Source organism: Aotus nancymaae, unplaced genomic scaffold (assembly GCF_030222135.1).
Source record: "Aotus nancymaae isolate 86718 unplaced genomic scaffold, 86718_ANA_hifiasm-v0.15.2.pri h1tg000028l, whole genome shotgun sequence".
NCBI classification, from domain to species: Eukaryota; Metazoa; Chordata; class Mammalia; order Primates; family Aotidae; genus Aotus; species Aotus nancymaae.
This window is the reverse complement of record NW_026988441.1, coordinates 9695387-9714143: the sequence shown is the minus strand read 5'-3', so window position 1 is coordinate 9714143 and position 18757 is coordinate 9695387. Positions and strand designations below refer to the sequence as shown.

The window sequence follows — 18757 nt, the reverse complement described above, 5'->3', positions numbered from 1 at the left end:
AGGACGAAGTGAGAGGGGAGGGAGGTGTCTGGAGGAGACCACAGACCCTGGAGACGGGTAGGCCGCGGGTTTGTCCCCGAGACAGAGGTGGGGGAAGGGTCGGGGGGAGGCTGCGTCTGGGTGGACACAGGGCATGTGAGGATCGGAGATATTCCCAGGATGGTGTCCATGGGGGGTCTAATTCCCTCTTCAGCTCAGCCTCAGCACCCCCTCTTGCTCTCTCTCACCCTGAGAGAAGCCCAATTTTCTTTTTTGTGTTTTTGTGTTTTTTTTTTTTTTTTTCAAAAGATAGGGTCTCACTATATTGCCCAGGCTGGTCTCGAACTGCTGAGCTCAAGACGTTCTCCCCGCTCAACCTCCGAAAGTGCAGGGATTACAGGTGTTAGCCACCACGTCTGATGTCTCGTTGGTATTTTTGTTTTGTTTTGTGTCTGAGACGGAGTCTCGCTCTATCACCCAGGCTGGAGTGCAGTAGTGCAATCTCGCCTCACTGCAACCTCCGCCTCCTGAGTTCAAGCCATTCTCCTGCCTCAACCTCCCGAGTAGCTGGGACTACAGGTGCACTCCACCACACCCGGCTAATTTTTGTATTTTTAGCTGAGATGGGGGTTTCACCATGTTAGCCAGGATGGTCTTGATCTCTTGACCTCGTGATCCACCCACCTTGGCCTCCCAAAGTGCTGGGATTACAGGCCGCCATGTGTGGTCTATCTCTGGCTGGTTCTGATGTCTCTCCCTCTGTCTCTGTCCCAGTCTCTCTCTTTTCCTTCCCCCCTGACCTATCTTGTTTTCTCCGTCTCTCCTTGTTTCTTTTGCTTCTGCTCTCTCTATCTCTGTCTCTGTCTCTCTCACAAAACATATAGTGGTTTATAAAGCCGGGCACGGTGGTTCATGCCTGTAATCCCAGCAGTTTGGAAGGCTGAGGCCAGCAGATCACCTGAGGTCAGGAGTTCAAGACTAGCCTGGCCAGCATGGTGAAACCTCATCTCTACTAAAAATACAAAAATTAGCCAGGTATGGTGGCATGTGCCTGTAATCCCAGCTACTCAGGAGGCTGAGGCAGGAGAATCAGTTGAACTCGGGAGGTGGAGGTTGGAGTGAGCCAAGATTGCACCACTGCACTCCAGCCTGGGCTACAGAGCGAGACTTAGACTCAAAAAAAAAAAAAAAGCAGCCGGGCGCGGTGGCTCACGCCTGTAATCCCAGCACTTTGGGAGGCCGAGGCGGGTGGATCACGAGGTCAAGAGATCGAGACCATCCTGGTCAACATGGTGAAACCCCGTCTCTACTAAAAAATACAAAAAATTAGCTGGGCATGGTGGCGTGTGCCTGTAATCCCAGCTACTCAGGAGGCTGAGGCAGGAGAATTGCCTGAACCCAGGAGGCAGAGGTTGCGGTGAGCCGAGATCGCGCCATTGCACTCCAGCCTGGGTAACAAGAGCGAAACTCCGTTTCAAAAAAAAAAAAAAAAAAAAAAAAAAAAAAGCAGACGATATAGCTTGGCGGGTGGCTGGAGTGCAATGGCGCGATCTCAGCTCACTGCAGCCTTCGTCTCCTAGGTTCAAGCAATTCTCTTGTCTCAGCTTCCGGAGTAGCCAGGATTACAGGCGTATGCTGCCACACCTGGCTAATGTTTGTACTTTTAGTAGAGACGGGGTTTCACCATGTTGGCCAGGCTGGTCTTGATTTCCTGACCTCAAGTGATCCACCTGCCTTGGCCTCCTAAAGTGCTGGGATTACAGGTGTGAGCCAACACACCCCGGCTGGGGCTTCTGTTTTAAATTGGGCAATCAGAGAAGGTCGCACTGAGGTGACATTGAGTCAAGACTTGAGGCAGGGCACGGTGACTCTCGCCTGTAATCCCAGCACTTCGGGAAGCCAAGGTGGGTGGATCACGTGAGGCCAGGATTTCGAGAGCAGCCTGGCCAACATGGTGAAAACCCATCTCTACTTAAAAATACGAAAAAAATTAGCTGGGCATGGTGGTGCATGCCTGTAATCCCAGCTACTAGGGAGGCTGAGGCAGGAGAATCACTTGAACCCGGGAAGCAGAGGTTCTGGTGAGCCGAGATTGTGCCATTGCACTCCAGCCTGGGCAACAAAAGCAAAACTCCGTCTCAAAAAAAAAAAAAAAAAAAAGAATAAAATAACAATAATAAGAGACAGCAAGGGGGCTAGGGTAGCTGGAGTGGGGTTATGGCGGGGAGCAGGGGTGGCAGGGAGAGGAGATGAGGTCTGAGAGGGAGAGGGGAGAGGGAAGGGCTGGTTGTGCAGGGTCATGGGGCCATGGTGGGATTCTGGGTTTTGCTCTGTGTGAGCTGGGAGCTGTGGGAGGATTCTGAGCAGAGGAGGGGAGGGGTCCTTGGTGTAACATGGACTGAGCTGTGTTATGACCAGGAACACAGTCCCCCTGCAGGCTCCCTCCACAGTGCTCCCACTCCACACCACATTCACTCACCCGCCTTTGCGCCGAGCCCCTATAGGACGGCACAAGGGCCCAGAGATGGGGGTATGGGGTTCTGGGGCCTAGGAGAGCCTGAGCAAGGATTTGGGGGACCTTAGTGGGGGGAGGCTCCACGCAAACGTCAGGCCCCTCCTGCTGATGGCCCTGTGTTCTCTCCCCCGTCACGTCCTCCCACGTCTTCCTTCCTGTACCCTCTCCACCCCACCGACAGCCCAGGCATGGCCCTAGCACCCCCCTCCCCTGTCTGCTTCCCAAACACTGAGTCATGGGCTAAAGGGAACTGGAGGATGGGGGGGCGCTTCCCTGTCCTGGCACGGGCCCCACCCCCGGCCGCCTCCCACCTCACTCACCTGTAGCTCCTGGAACAGCAGGTCGGCCAGGACGCGATGGCAGAGCCGGGTCACATGGTCCAGAGCACTGACAGATGCTTCCCGGGCCGGCTCGCTTTCTGGGGGCCCCACCCTGGCCAGGCGCTCGGCCAGAGCTCTGTGGGGATCAACAGAGCCAAAAGTGAGGGACCCCAACATCTCAGCCCAACGCCTAGACCTGTCTCCTATTAGGTGGAGCAGAGGGGCAAGGGGTGACAGGTCAGATAGGGGGGCTGGGGAAGGTCAGAGATACTTGATAGGTTGGGGGTATCTGGGGATTGGGGTGTCTGGGGATGTCAGGGGACTCATGGATGTTGGGGGGCTGAGGGGTGGATGGCTAGGAGGTCTAGGGTATACTGGAGGAGGGAAGAGGGTCTCTCTGGGTCTTTGGGTTTCAGTTTCTCTTGTGCTTTCTGGGTGAGAGTGGGGAGGCCTCCATTCTAAAAGTCTGTGGTTCTAATAGTCTACCCTAAGTTCTAATAGAATTTACCCTCTGAAATTCTACCCTTAACTCATTTTGTTTGTTTGTTTGTTTCTTTTGAGATGGAGTTTTGCTCTTGTTGCCCAGGCTGGAGTACAATGGTGAGATCTCGGCTCACCACAACCTCCTCCTCCCGGGTTCAGGATTCTCCTGCCTCAGCCTCCCGAGTAGCTGGCATTACAGGCATGAGCCACCATGCCCAGCTAACTTTGTATTTTTAGTAGAGACAGGGTTCTCCATGTTGGTCAGGATGGTCTCCAGCTCCCAGCCTCAGGTGATCCGCCCGCCTCCACCTCCCAAAGTGCTGGGATTGCAGGCGTGAGCCACCGTGCCCAGCATTTTTTTTTTTTCTTTTTCTTTTGGACAGGGTCTTGCTCTGTCATGCAGGCTGGAGTGCAGTGGCGCAATCTCAGCCTGGTTAACTTTTATTTTTATTTTATTTTAAATGGAGTCTCGCTCTGTTGCCCAGGTTGGAGTGCAGTGGCACCATCTTGGCTCACTACAGCCTCCACCTCCCAAGTTCAAGCGATTCTTCTGCCTCAGCCTCCTGAGTAGCTGGGACTACAGGTGCCTGCCACCACACCTGGCTACTTGTTGTATTTTTAGTAGAGATTGGCCTTCACCCTGTTGGCCAGTCTAGTCTCGAACTCCTGGCCTCAAAAGATCCACCCACCTTGGCCTCCCAACGTGCTGGGATCACAGGCGTGAGCCACTGCGTCCCATCCTGGTCATTTGTTATTATTATTTGTAATACAAATGATAGAACAGTAAACCCACTTCTGCCCTTTTCTTCAACAGCTTGGAGACCTTTCCGTTAGGGCACGAAGAGTTCACGCTCCTTTTTAACATCTGAGCTGGATCCCACTGCTTAGCTGTTGCATCAAGTATTTAGTTGGCCCCTGATGGATGGACAGTTGGTTCTATATTTTCCAGGGAGGAGCCTTGGACACATGTCATCTCCCATGAGCCTTTGGCCTCTGAAGGGTGCATTCCTAGAGGATCTATCTGCTGGGTCAAGGACCCAGTGTTTGTGATTGGGTAGAAAGTGCTCGGACCAGGCTATTCTCCATTCACTAACTGGAGAACACAGGCTGCTAATGATAGAAAATGAGAATGACCAGGTGCGGTTGCTCACGCTTGTAATGCCGGCATTTTAGGAGGCCGAGGCAGGAGCATCACTTGAGCCTGGGAGTCTGAGACCAGCCTGGCCAACATAGTGAAAACCCATCTCTATAAAAAGTTTAAAAATCAGGCCAGGCCTGTAATCCCAGCACTTCGGGAGGCTGAGGCGGGCAGATCGCTTGAGCCCAGGAGTTGGAGACGAGGCTGGGCAGCATAGAGAGACCCCCATCTTTTTTTCTCTTTTTCTTTCTTTTCTTTTCTTTTTTTTTTTTTTTGAGACAAAGTCTTACTTTGTCACCCAGGCTGGTGCGCAATGGCACAATCTCAGCTCGCTGCAACCTCCACCTCCTGGGTTCAAGCGATTCTCATGCCTCAGCCTCCCAAGTAGCTGGGATTTATAGGCACAGCTAATTTTTGTATTTTTTTAGGGACGGGGTTTCACCATGTTGACCAGGTCTTTGAACTCCTGACCTCAGATACACCCATGTGAGCTTCCCAAAGTGACCTCAGATACACCCGTGTGGGCTTCCCAAAGTGCTAGGACTACAGGTGTGAGCCACCATGACCGGCTAACCCCCATCTCTCTCTCTCTCTCTCTGTCTCTCTCTCTCTCTCTTTTTCAATTAAAGTAATACAAAAAGATAAAAACACAAATATATATATAATTATTCTCAGAGCCTTGAATCCGGCATCTAGGTTTCTGTAATTCAAACGCTCCAGTATTCAGATGCTTTGTGGTGCTGTGGTTGTTTCAAGGACGCCCAGATTTTATGCTTCTAAGGTCCCATGCTCAGGCTCCCCTGAATCAATTCTGCGATCCCCAGCCAGGATCCCGGCACCCCAGGGCAGCTGCCACCTTGGACTGGTCCTCCCTCCATCACACCATAGGTGCCCTCACCTCAGAGGGGGGCCGCAGTTGACCAGGGCGATGGTCTTGCTGATATAGGTGTCAGGTAGCAGCTCCCGGACTGCTGGGTTCTCGTGGAATCGCTCCACGCGCTGCTGGAAGCTGGTGGGAGGAAAGGGGACAGACGGCGCGCTGCTGGGTCAGGGTTCCTTGCTGGGCACCCAGCCTGCCAAAGCCACCATCCCTGTGGCGGCACTATACCTGTCCTCAGCTGACTCCCTCTCATCTCTCTTCCCTCTGTTGGATCCCAGGCCCCGATGCCCAGCCCCACCAGAGCTAACCCGAGACCCCAGGCCCCCATACCTCTGCAGGAACTCTGCCAGCCCCCCCAGGCAGCAGTGGGCCATCCGCTCCCCAAATTCCTGGCTGATGCGGGGCGCTCGCTCTGTGTGTTCTTCCAGCAGCTGCGAGGTCCAGGGGATGAGAAGCGGTGAGAAGGGGGCGAGGTCCCACTTTCCCATGCCTGCATGGTCCGGCCCACCCCGCGGCCTCCTCCCACCTCCTACCTCACACACATCCTGGGCCAGGCTGCTGGGCTGGTCCTCCAGGCTCCCCCAGTGCTCCTCATCCTCCTGCAGCACTCGGAGAAGGGCGGCCCGGGTCTGAGCCTGGAGCGGAGACATGAGACAGGTGGGAGCTGGGAGCTGCCTGGGGGTCTTTTTCTATCTCTTTCTCCACCACGATCCCCTAGCCCTTAGCCCCAAGCAGTTCTGGATTCTACCTGTGAGCTTGTCAAGGTGATGCTGGGGACAGAGGTGGAGCCAAAAAACTCCCTCAGCCCTTCCCACGCCTAAGTCTGTGGTTTGGAACTTTATATTAAAAGTCTGTGGTTTGGCTGGGCGAGGTGGCTCATGCCTGTAACGCCAGCACTTTGGGAGGCTGAGGTGGGCGGATCGCCTGAGGTCAGCAATTCCAGACCAGACTGGCCAACATGGTGAAACCCTGTCTCTACTAAAAATACAAAAATTAGGGTATGGTGGTGCTCGCCTGTAATTCCAGCTACTTGGGAGGCTGAGACCAGAGAACTGCTTGAACTCGGGAGACAGAGGTGGCAGTGAGTGGGGCTCGTGCACCCCTACACTCCAGCCTGGGCAACAGAGTGAACTCCATCTCAAAAATAAAAATACATAAAATAAAAGTCTGTGGTTTTAAGCTTCTTCCATCTAATAGCCAAGGACTTAAGTGTGTGTGTGCCTGTGTGTGTATAATTAATATACAAATATATTTATGTATTAAATATATGTTATGTAATATATTTATATTACATATTAGTATATACTATATAATGTGTATTACATTACTAGTTAATACATTAATGTTATTATATTAATAATATGTATTATAGGCCGGGCGCGGTGGCTCACGCCTGTAATCCCAGCAGTTTGGGAGGCCGAGGCGGGCGGATCACAAGGTCAAGAGATTGAGACCATCCTGGCCAACATAGTGAAACCCTGTCTCTACTAAAATATAAAAAAATTAGCGCCGGGTGCTGTGGCTCACGCCTGTAATCCCAGCACTTTGGGAGGCCGAGGCGGGTGGATCACAAGGTCAAGAGATCGAGACCATCCTGGTCAACATGGTGAAACCCTGTCTCTACTAAAAATACAAAAATTAGCTGGGCATGGTGGCGCATGCCTGTAATCCCAGCTACTCAGGAGGCTGAGGCAGGAGAATTGCCTGAACCCAGGAGGCGGAGGTTGCGGTGAACAGAGATCGCGCCATTGCACTCCAGCCTGGGTAACAAGAGCGAAACTCTGTCTCAATAATAAAAAAAAAAAAAAAATTAGCTGGGTGTGGTTGCGCACATCTGTAATCCCAGCTACTCGGGAGGCTGAGGCAGGAGAATTGCTTGAGCCCGGGAGGCGGAGGTTGCAGTGAGCCGAGATCGCGCGACTGCACCCCAGCCTGGCGCCTGGCGACAGAGCGAGACTCTGTCTCAAAAAAAAAAAAAGTATTATATATGTAAAATAATATGTAATATGATATATTACATGTTATATATTATAGTACACAAAACATGTTATATATTGAAAATCTGTATTAACGTAAATATTAAATATAAATTAATAATATGTATTATAAATAATATACTATAAATAATACACATATTCATATATCAATGTGTTTACATGAATAATATATATTTAATGTTTATATTTAATATAAATCCTATTATATATTTTGATATGTATTGAATATTATATACATTAAATATTGTTTTTTCCTTAGAGACAGCGTCTTGCTCTGTCCCCCAGGCTGGCGTGCAGTGGCACCATCATGGCTTACTGCAGCCTCACACTCCTGGACTCAATTCTCCCGCCTCAGATTCCTGAGTAGCCGAGACTACAGGCACGTGCCACCAAACCCAGCCAACTTTTTAAATGTTTAAAACAGAGAGTCTTGCTATGTTGTCCAGGCTGGTCTTGAACACCTGGCCTCAAGCGATCCTCCCACCTCAGCCTCCCAGAGTTCTGGGATTACAGGTGTGAGCCACAGCATCCAACCGAGGGTCTATGCTTTATTGTTTTTTGGTTCTAAGACTCTGTTCTCAGGTTCTGCCTAACAGTTAGTTTAGGATTCTCAGATTCTGTGTTTCGAACTCCAAAAGCTGGGATGCAAAGGTTTTCATGTCTCTGATTCTCTGATCAACTGTGTTGTTTTTCGGCTGGGGTGGCTCATGCCTGTACTCCTAACACTTTGGAAGGCTGAGGCTAGAGGATCGCTTGAGGCCAGGATTTTGAGACCAGCCTGGGCAAAATAGCAAGACCCTGTCTCTGCAGTCTTGCTCTATCACCAGGCTAGAGTGCAGTGGCACTATCTCGGCTCGCTGCAACCTCCGCCTCCCGGGTTGAAGCAATTCCCCTGCCTCAGCCTTCTGAGTAGCTGAGACTACAAGCGTGTGCCACCATGCCCGGCTAATTTTTTGTATTTTACTAGAGACGGGGTTTCACTGTGTTGGCCAGGCTGGTCTTGAACCCCAGACCTCGTGATCCACCTGCGTCGGCCTCCCAAAGTGCTGGGATTACAGGCGTGAGCCACAACAACTCTAATTAAAAAAAAAAAAGTTATCTTCAATTCGATGAGTTTAAGGATCCAGACTTCTTTTCTATGGTTCTAGGCTCTTGAGCAGCATTGATTGACTTCTGTGGCTGGAAGTAGGACTGGCATCGAGACAGCAAAACCACTGGAGCCAGGCAGGGCGTGCGTGGCTGGGCCATGCTGCTCAGCAGTGCCTGTACAGGTCCAGTAATTCACCATGTTTATTACCAGCCCTGCTTATACGTAAAGATCTTTGTCAGCCAGGCATGATGGCACGGGCCTATGGTCCCAGCTACTGGAGAGGCTGAGGCAGGAGGATCGCTTGAGTCCAGGAGGTCAAGGCTGCAGTAAGCCACTACACTTCAGCCTGGGCAACAGAGGGAGACCCTGCCTCAAAAAAAAAAAAAAAAAAAAAAAAAAAAATCGGCTGGGTGTGGTGGCTCATGGCTGTAATTGCAGCACTTTGGGAGGCCAAGGCGAATGGATCACAAGGTCAGGAGTTCAAGACCAGCCTGGCCAATATGGTGAAACCCCGTTCCTACTAAAAATACAAAAATTAGCCTGGCGTGGTGGTGCACACCTGTAATCCCAGCTACTTGGGAGGCTAAGGCAAGAGAATTGCTTGAACCCGGGAGGCGGAGGTTGCAGTGAGCTGAGATTGCACCATTGCACTCCAGCCTAAGTGACAGAGTGAGACTCTGTCTTAAAAAAATATATATATCTGATGCCATATTTCTGTGAGTCTTTGGGCCTGGGAGCTGCAGTTCTGTGACTGACTATCTCATACTCTAAGGTCTGAAGGGTTCAGATACACTGAACGTTTACCAAGCATCTCTGTACAGGTGGCCTTTGTGTCTATGGCGTATGGACACAACTCAGAATTTCACAACGGGAAAAGGCAGATGGAAAGAGTGAAAAGGGGAGGGGACAGGCCCCCCCAAGCCCACTGTGACCCCCCACCCTCCCTCCACAGCACCTCCCACTCCCAAAATGCAAAGTCCCAGGTACCTTAACATCTGTGACACATTCATCCTCCAAACCCCGCAGGGTGCCGGGAGACAGAAGGGGCCCCAGCTCCCTATTCTCCAGAGCGGCTATGTCCACTAGCCCTAGGACCTCCCTAGGGGTGGGGGTGAGAGACAAGGAGATCTGTGAGAAGTGGGGCTGGGCAGTCAGACCCTTCCCCACGCCCTCCTACCCGCTGCTTGTGACCCTGGGCCACGCCCTTCCTCTCTCTAAGTCAGCTCTGCTCATCCCTCAAAGGAAGTCTTTGGAATTGTTGCTCCCCCGGCTCCAGCTCTCTGAGTCACCTCCCTGATGGATAGTGTCCAGGCATGATATTAAGGGGTCAAGTCCAAGCTTGAAGATCTGACACACAAGGCTCCACCCATGATCAGTTTCACCAGGCAGAAGCTCCCTTGCACCTCTGCTCCAAGGCCCTGCTGCCTTACCTGGCCTTGGAGGCTTCCCCAGTCCAGCCCTGACTCCCTGCCTTCTACTCGCTTACATGCCTGGAGCTATGTGATATCATCAGTATCCACCCCCACACACCCCAGACTTGGGCTCATGGCATCCTCTCAATTATAAACACCATCTCTCTACAAACTGGACCTAACTCAGTTCCCACCACTTCAGGAAGCTTTCCGGACTCCCTGTCCTGCCTCCATCCCTTACAGATAACCTGAGAGTGTGATTGACATATGTTCCCGAATGAGAGCTATGTGGGTGATGGAGGTATCTGCTGCCTTCCCAGTCTTCTGGTGACAGCATTCTGATTTTATGTCGGAACCACCCACCCCCTTCACTGTCCAACGTGTGGCTTGGATGTGGCTAATTCCCTTTTCTTGGGGTAGACAGGTGACCTGGGGGTAGCTAATCTCCACATTCCATCCTCCGGCCACAAGAATGGGTATGTTTTAGGACACAAAGGCTCAACAGTAATCAGATTCCAGGACTGGGACGGACCATGGTACTGAGGTTCTAGTCTCGACCTTTAAAGAATTTCAGGGGCGAACAGCACTGAAGTCCTAAAACTGGGCCTAAAGTTCTAAAACATGGTGGCTCACACCTGTAATCCCAGCACTTTGGGAGGCAAAGGTGGCTGGATCACTTGAGATCAGGGGTTCGAGACCAGCCTGGCCAACATGGTAAAACCCCGCCTCTGCTAAAAATACAAAAAATCAGGTTAGTGTGGTGGCTCACACATATAATCCCAGCACTTTGGGAGGCCGAGACAGACTGGATCACCTGAGGTTAGGAGTTCGAGACCAGCCTGACCAATATGGTGAAACTCCATCTCTACTAAAAATACAAACATTAGCCAGGCATAGTGGCGGGCACCTGTAATCCTAGCTACTCGGGAGGCTAAGGCAGGAGAATTGCTTGAACCTGGGAAGTGGAGGCTGCATTGAGCAGATATCATAGCATGGCACTCCAGCCTGGGCGACAGAGCAAGACTCCATCTCAAAATAAATAAATAAAGTCCTAAAACTGAAAGGATCAATAGCATAGAGGTTCTAAGACCTCGAGGGACTGAGGTGAAGGCTTAGGATTCCAAAGTTCATTGGTACTAAGCTTCTGTGGTGGAGTCATAAATCCTAAAGTTCTAAGACTGAAAGTACTAACAGTACTAACAGTACTAATCCCCTAGGCTCTAAAGGGAGCAGTGTAGGATTCTAGAATTCCAAGTGTCATCATGTTAAGGTTAAGGGTCAGTGGGGCTGTGGTTCTAAGAAGGAATGGTCAACAGTGCTAAAACTCCAGGACTGGAAGTGTGACCATCAAAATAGCGTAAGTGTCACGATGCCAAGATCTGGCGGGTCCACGGTGCTGAGCTACTAGACCTGAAATTGTCGATGGTGCTAACACTGTGTAATTGGAAGAGTCAGTGGTGCCAATAGGTTCTAGGTCTGAAAGGGTGGGAGTGCTAGGATTCTAAGACTGGAAGCATCAGTGTTACTTAGTTGCTAGGAGTGTAACTGGCCATGATGCTAAAGTTGTAGGTCTAGAAGAATGAATGGTGCTGAGATGTTAGGAGCCAACGTTCTAGGACTGGAGGAATCCACGGTGCTAAGATTGCGGGACTAAAAGGGTGGACAGTGAGACGATCCAGAGTGTAAGTGTTGACAGAGCGCTGAGGTTCTTGGACCACAGTGGTGCCGGACTCTTCCAGGACTGGGAGAGTCCATGGTGCTGGAACCGAGAGCCTGGGCAGCAGTAAGATTCTAGGACTGTCACTGTCAGCGGTGCTGACGACTGGATGGGTCGATGGTGTTAAGGTGCTGGGACTGGTGTGTCAGCTGTCCCAAGGTCCTTAGGGTCTGAAGAGGCCAGCGCTAGGGGGTGGGGATGGGGGTTCCACGCGATCTTGGGCAACTGAGTCCAGCTCACCTGGGGTACACTTGGTTGTGCCAATGCAGCAGCGCGTAGCGGTCGGCCAGCGGCAGCCTGCGCCGGGCGGAGGTCCCCAGCCACTCGGCCAGGGCCCCGTGGTAGCCGCGCAGGTAGACGCTGAAGGCGCCCAGGCCGGCGGGGTAGGCGGGCGCCAGGCGGCCCCGCACCACGGCCATATCCTCCAGCAGCCGCGCCCGCAGCGCCTCCAGCTGCCCGGCCAGGCCCCCGGGCGCCCCGGGCGCCGCCGCCTCCAGGCGCTCCCGAGCCGCGCGCGCCACGGCCTCGGCCCAGCGGGCGCGCAGCTTGCGAGCCGCCTCGGGCCCCCGACGCCCGTCGGCTGCCTCCTCCTGCACCAGCACCTGGCCCAGCTGCGCCACCGCGCCCGCCCCGGCGCCCGCTCCCGGCCCGGGGCCCGCCAGCGTCTCGCGCACCAGCGCCCACAGCTCGCGCTGCAGGGCCTCGTACAGCAGCGCCACGTCCCGCGCCCGGCGGCCCCCGCCAGCGCCCTCGGCCTTGGGAGGCCCCGGTGCGCCGCCCCCCGACGACGCCAGCTCTTCGGCCTCCAGCTCCAGGATGTGCTCGTCGGCGCGCGCGAGCTCGCGCTGCTGGATCAGGCTCAGAATCTCCAGCACTGCGGGTAGGCAGGGGGAGGCGGGAGGTCAGCGATGGGGTGGGGAAGGAGGGGGATGCCGGACCCGGGGGTGAAGGTAGGGGTGCTTAGGAAGGGAAAGGAGATGAGGGAAGAGGGTTACAGAAGGCAGGGAGGTATGGGAGCAGAGAAGAGCCTGGAGAAGAGCGAGAAGGAAGGGTGTTGTGTGAAGGATGTAGAGGAGGGGATAGGGTGAGGGGCTCACGCCTGTAATCCCAGCACTGTCAAAGGCCGAGGCCAGCGGATGATTTGAGGTTAGGAGTTCGAGACCAGCCTGGCCAACATGGCAAAACCCCATCTCTATTAAAAATACAAAAATTAGCCAAGTGTGGTGACGGGCGCCTGTAGCCCCAGCTACTCGGGAGGCTGAAGCAGGAGAATCTCTCGAACCCGGGAGGTGGAGGTTGCAGTGAGTCCAGATCGCGCCACTGCACTCCAGCCTGGGCAACATATTGAGCGAGACTCCATCTCAAAAATAAATTTTAAAAAACTTAAAGAGAAAAGAAAAAAATGCGTGTATCTGAGGAAGGTATCTGGGGAGGTTGAGGGGCAGAGAAATGGAGGAGGGGTCGGAGGAGGTGGGAGGGTCCACAGAGGAGCCAGGTAAGGGGGACAGGGATGGACGCTGCCAGTGGGAGCAGGAGGGGCAGGGTGCGGGGGTTGGAGATTGGGAGAGGATATGGGACAACTGATGGGGTCTTTTCGGGGTGAGGATGGCTGTGGGGTGATCTGGCCCTCTGATGAGTTCAGTCTGCCTCGAGAAAGGGGAGTTGTGGGGCTGGAAGGCCTCTGAGGCTGAAGGAGGGTCCCGACAGCCCAGGGTTACCCTCAACACCTCCACCCCCCTCCACTTCCTCCCTGGCAGAGAAACTATTTCCTGGCCAGCGCTATTTCTGCCCATCCGTTTCCAGAAGGCGGGGCTCTATTCACCCCCTCCTCACCTCCCTCCAGTGCCCTCCCAGTCCCCTGGGAGCTGCGGCCGAAATAGCCTCCGGCCAGAACCTGGAGGGCATCGGAGGACAGAAAAGGCGCTCCTGAGGTCCCCAGCCCTGGAGCAGCTCAGGCCTCAGGGCTAAGAGCAGGGTGCAGGCTCGGGGAGCAGAGATAAAGGCAGGGTTGGGGATGGCGGTGAATGAAGACGGGGATTGGGACAGGGATGAGGATGGGGCTGGAGGTGAGGATAGAGTGAAGGTGTGGGTTGGGATGCGGGAGTTGAGGGTTAGCGTGAGGTGGGGTGGGAGTCTGGACAGAAATGGGGAAGGAGGCAAGAATGGCAGTGGGGTCTGGGTAGGGATGGGGTTGGAGAGGTGGGGGAGGGAGTGTAGGTGAAAGCTGAGGATGGAAAGGACATCAAGATTGATGTGAGTTTCAAGATGAATTGTGGAAGTGTGTTGGGCTTGAGAATAGGAATGTGGATGGAATTGAAGATGGAGGTTGGGGATGGGGGTTTAGGATTGGGACTCAGGATGCTGGTGAAGATAGATTAGGGATGAAGAGGAGGTTGAGTTTGAAGTCGGAGTTGAAATGGGGGCCGGGCTCAATGGCTCATGCCTGTAGTTCAAGCACTTTGGGAGGCTGAGGCAGGTGGATCACAAGGTCAGGAGTTCAAGACCACCCTGTTCAAAATGGTGAAACCCTTTCTTTACTAAAAATATAAAAATTAGCTGGGTGTAGTGGCAGGAGCCTGTAATCCCAGCTACTTGGGAGACTGAAGCAGGAGAATTGTTTGAACCCAGGCGGCAAAGGTTGCAGTGAGCTGAGATTGAGCCACTGCACTCCAGCCTGAGTGACAGACTGAGACTCTGTCTCAAAAAAAAAAAAGAAAGAAAGAAAGAAAGAAAGAAAGAAACAAACAAACAAACAAACAAACTGGGGCTGAGGAAGGACTAGGGATTTGAATAGGGCTGAATAAGGAGGTTGCTGGCCAGGTGTGTTGGTTCACACCTATAATCCCAGCACTTTGGGAGGTCAAGGTGGGTGAATCACCCAAGGTCAGGAGCTGGAGACCAGCCTGGCCAACATGGCAAAACCCCGTCTCTACTATAAATACAAAAACAAAAGCAAAAAAAAAATATTAGCTGCATGTGGTGGTACATGTCTATAATTCCAGCTACTTGGCAGGTTGAGACAGGAGAATTGCTTGAACCCGGGAAGCGGAAGTTGCAGTGAGCCCAGATTGTACCATTGACTCCAGCCTGGGCGACAGAGTGAGACTCTGTCTCAAAGGAAAAAAAAAGGAGGTCGCTGGAGGGAAATGGGTGAGAGGGGCCTGAGGTTAGGGGTTAAAAGGAGACCAAAAGAGTGAAAAAGGGTTGAAGGTGGACATGGGGAAGAATGGGACAGGAAACGGGACTGGGCCAGTTGGGGGTTGCCGTGGTGTTGGACATAGGCAATGACATTAACTATGGCGTTTGGGCTGGGCGCAGTGGCTCACACCTGTAATTCCAGCACATTGGGAAGCTGAGGCAGGAGGATCACTTGAGGCCAGGAGTTCAAGACCAACCTGAGCGAGACAGCGAGACCCCACCTCTCCAAAAACTGTAGAAATTAGCTAGATGTGGTGGTGTGTGCCTGTAGTCCCAACTACTCAGGAGGCTAAGGTGGGAGGATTGCTTGAGCCCAGGAGGTCAGGGCCGCAGACAGCCATGATTGCACCCCTGCAGGCTAGCCTCCAGCCTGAGAGATAGAGTGAGACCCTGTCTCCAAAACAGATGGCATTTGAAGAAAAGGGTGAGCTATAGGAGAAGGTTTTGGGTGTGTCTCAGATAGAGATTGATGGTGGGGTTGGAATACGTGTGGGGTGAGAACATAAAAGGCATTGCTGAGGAAGAGACTGGGGCTTGGAGTAGGAATGGGGGCTGAGGAGGAAGACGGGGTGGTGTTAGGGATTGAATTATGTCCCCCCCAGAAAAAAAATTATGTGAAGGCTTCACCCCTGTACATCAGAATGTCACCTGATTTTGAAATAGGGTCTTTACCGAGGCAATCAAATTAAGATGAATTCACAGGTAGACTCTAATCCGCGTATAAGTGGTGTCCTCATAAAAAGGAGAAATTGGGCCGGGTGTGGTGGCTCACGCCTGCAATCCCAGCACTTTATGAGGCCAAGGAGGGAGGATCACGAGGTCAGGAGATCGAGACCATCCTGGCCAACATGGTGAAACCTGGTACCTACTAAAAATACAAAAATTAGCCAGGCATGGTGGCATGTGCCTGTGATCCCAGCTACTGGGGAGGCTGAGGCATGAGAATCACTTGAACCCAAGAGGGAGAGGTTGCAGTGAGCCTAGATTGAACCACTGCACTCCAGCCTGGTGACAGAGTGAGACTCTGTCTCAAAAAAAAAAAAAAAAGAAAGAAAGAAAAGAAAAAGAAATTGATCAGGCACTATGGCTTACACCTGTCATCCCAGTGCTTTGGGAGGACGAAGCAGGCAGGTCACTTGAGGTCAGGAGTTCGAGGCCAGCCTGGTTAACATGGCGAAACCCTGTCTCTAAAAAAATACAAACATTAGCTAGACATGATGGCGGGTGTCTGTAATCCCAGCTACTCGGGAGGCTGAGGTGGGAGAATTGCTTAAACTGGAGAGGTCGAGTTTTCAGTAAGCCAAGATTGCGCCATTGCACTTCAGCCTGGGCAACAAAGTGAGACTGTGTCTCAAAAAAAATAAAAATAAAAATAAAATAAAATAAATAAATAAATAGACTGGGGATAGAGAGGGAAGCGGGAGAGATGGGACCAAAATCAGGGATTCTCGTGGCATTAGATGTAGGAGTGGGGCTGCAGACGGCAGGTGGAGGCGGCAGAGATTCAGGGTGAGCACGTATGATCAGGTGTTGCTCAAGAGGAAGGTTGATGACAGGGATTAGGACGGAAGTGGTAGTGGGCTGGAGCCATCATGGAGTTGGGAGATGCACGTTAGACGTGTGAATTGGAGGTTGGGGTCACAGGTGGCGGCTGGGATGAGGTTAAGTATGAAGCCTGAGACCACCAGGGCTGGGGAAGGACATGGGCACTGGGAGTCTCCCAGGACTGGGTCAGGGCCTGGACTCACCTGACAATGGCTCCTTCATCTTTGGGGGCTCCGGGACCTTCGGTGGGGGCTCTGGAGCTGCCTCGCCTGCAGGCACCACCCTCTCAGCCAGGGACGCACGCTGGGGCTTGGACCCACGCCCCAGTCTCAGGAAGGCCAGTCTCCGGGCGGCCTCCCCTGCTGCCTCCTCATCGCCATGGGCTCGGGTCCCCTGCAGCCGGGCCAGGAGGCCAAAATCTGCCGAGCTCCTGCGTAACCCTGGTACCAGCACTCGGCCCAAGAAAGAGCGGGGCTGCCCATCTCCAGGGCTGCCTGCCCGCCGGCCGGGGTTCCAGCCCAGCCGGAATGGGGACAGGCCTGCCAGCTTCTCCAGAGTGGCGCGGCGGCGGCAAGATGCTCCATTGGGGAGGGACCCTGGCTCCCCGGCCTCCTCTTCCTCCAGCCCCGAAACGTCTTCAAAGGGGTTCCGAGAGGACCTCAGGGGCAGGGTTCCCGCCCGGGGCACCTTAGGGTCTGACACTCCTAGGTTCTTCAGGATAGGCATTTTGACAGGTGGGGACCTGGGGAAGAAAATAATGACCATGGGCGATGCTGATGGCAATGGTGGCTTGGATGACGGTGCCTCTGTGTGCCGAGCACTTTGGGGTTAGCGTATCGGACACTTGACTGAACGCTTAATAACCCTTGATCTGCACAAGCCTATGAGGTGGGGACATTTTTGGTTGTTTTTCCTTTTTTTTTTTTTTTTTTTGAGACGCAGTTTCGCTCTTGTTACCCAGACTGGAGTGCAATGATGTGATCTCGGCTCACTGCAACCTCCGCCTCCTAATTCAAGCAATTCTCCTGCCTCAGCCTCTCGAGTAGCTGGGAGTACAGACATGCACCACCACACCCGGCTAATTTTGTATTTTTAGTAGAGACAGGGTTTCACCATGTTGGTCAGGCTGGTCTCAAACTTCCGACTTCAGGTGATCTACCCACCTCAGCCTCCCAAAGTGCTGGGATTACAGGCATGAGCCACCATGCCCAGCCTGTTGTTTTTATTTCTTGAGACAGGGTCTCACTCTGTTGCCCAGGCTGGAGTGCAGTGGTGTGATCATAGATCACTGCAACCTCTACCTCCTGGGCTTAAGCAATCATCTCAGCCTCCTGAGTAGCAGGGATTATAGGCGCATGACACTACACCTGGCTAATTTTTCATATTTTTAGTAGAGACAGAGGTTTTGCTATGTTGCCCAGGCTGATCTCGAACTCCTGGACTCAAGTGATCTGCCTGCCTCAGCCTCCCAAAGTGCTGGGATTACAGACGTGAGCCACGGCGCCCGGCCATGGTGGGGATTTTCATTGTCCTTATTTTGATGAGGAAATCGAGGCTCAGAAAGGCGAAGTCACCTGCCTAACATCCCACAGTGATTCAGGAACAAAGTCAGGATTTGCACCCAGACCTGTCTGATTCCAGTGCCTGCGTGCCTCCCCTTCACATTCAGAACCTTTCCCTACCCTAGCCCTGCCCTGTCACTAAAGAGCAATGTTCATGATCTGGAATATTCTATTTTTTTTTTTTTTTGAAATGGAGTCTCACTCTATCATCCAGGCTGGAGTGCTGTGGCAAGATCTCGGCTCACTGCAACCTCTGCCTCCCGGGTTCAAGCAATTCTCCTGCCTCAGCCTCCGGAGTAGCTAGGACTACAGGCGTGCACCACCACACTCGGCTAAGTTTTGTATTTGTAGTAGAGACGGGGTCTCACCATGTTGGCTAGGCTGGTCTCAAACTCCTGACCTCAGGTGATCCTCCCAAAGTGCTGGGATTACAAGCGTGAGCCACCACGCTCTGGCAGCTGCACACCTCACTGGTGCTGTCCCGTAGCCTCCTCCTTACCCCAGGAGACTCCAGGTTTCAGCATCTCCGTAGACGCCTGCTCTCCATGCTCCAGTCAGGACTTTAGCACTCAGTGTCATTTCAGGGCACCCATGCCCCCTCCTCCAGGAAGTCCTCCCTGACCCTCAGGCTCCCACAGCCCCTGGGTTCCCACAGCTCACCCCTGCTTGCTCTGGGTCATCCCTGTCTGGGGAGAGATCTGTGTCCCTCACTGGACTACAAACCCCAGGAGGACAGGGGTGGGGCTGCCTCAGTCACCACTGTGTCCCCAGCTCCCAGCACAGGGCAGACATTCAGGGAGTGGGTGCTAAACAGGAAATGAAGGAAGGAAAGAGGCAAGACAGTTCCTTGGGTGGGGAGGAGGAGGGTGAGTCAAGCTGGAACAGGTCACAAGAGAGTAGTCCACATAGGGCTTTAAACTC

At 53.0% G+C, this 18757-nt stretch overlaps 1 protein-coding gene across 1 annotated transcript in view; it reads right to left on the bottom strand.

Moving 5' to 3' along the window:
- The window catches only part of EXOC3L2 (exocyst complex component 3 like 2), a 30861-nt gene that overhangs the window by 9499 nt on the left and 2605 nt on the right, over positions 1–18757 (bottom strand). Inside the window, exons 2-8 of the mRNA XM_064381173.1 lie at positions 16478–17016; positions 11772–12405; positions 9390–9501; positions 5849–5950; positions 5646–5746; positions 5334–5444; positions 2815–2950 (exon numbers count right to left, since the gene is read on the bottom strand). Of these exons, the coding sequence (XP_064237243.1) occupies positions 2815–2950; positions 5334–5444; positions 5646–5746; positions 5849–5950; positions 9390–9501; positions 11772–12405; positions 16478–17000 (1719 nt within the window). The 5' untranslated portion in view covers positions 17001–17016. The remainder of the gene's footprint in view (positions 1–2814; positions 2951–5333; positions 5445–5645; positions 5747–5848; positions 5951–9389; positions 9502–11771; positions 12406–16477; positions 17017–18757) is intronic.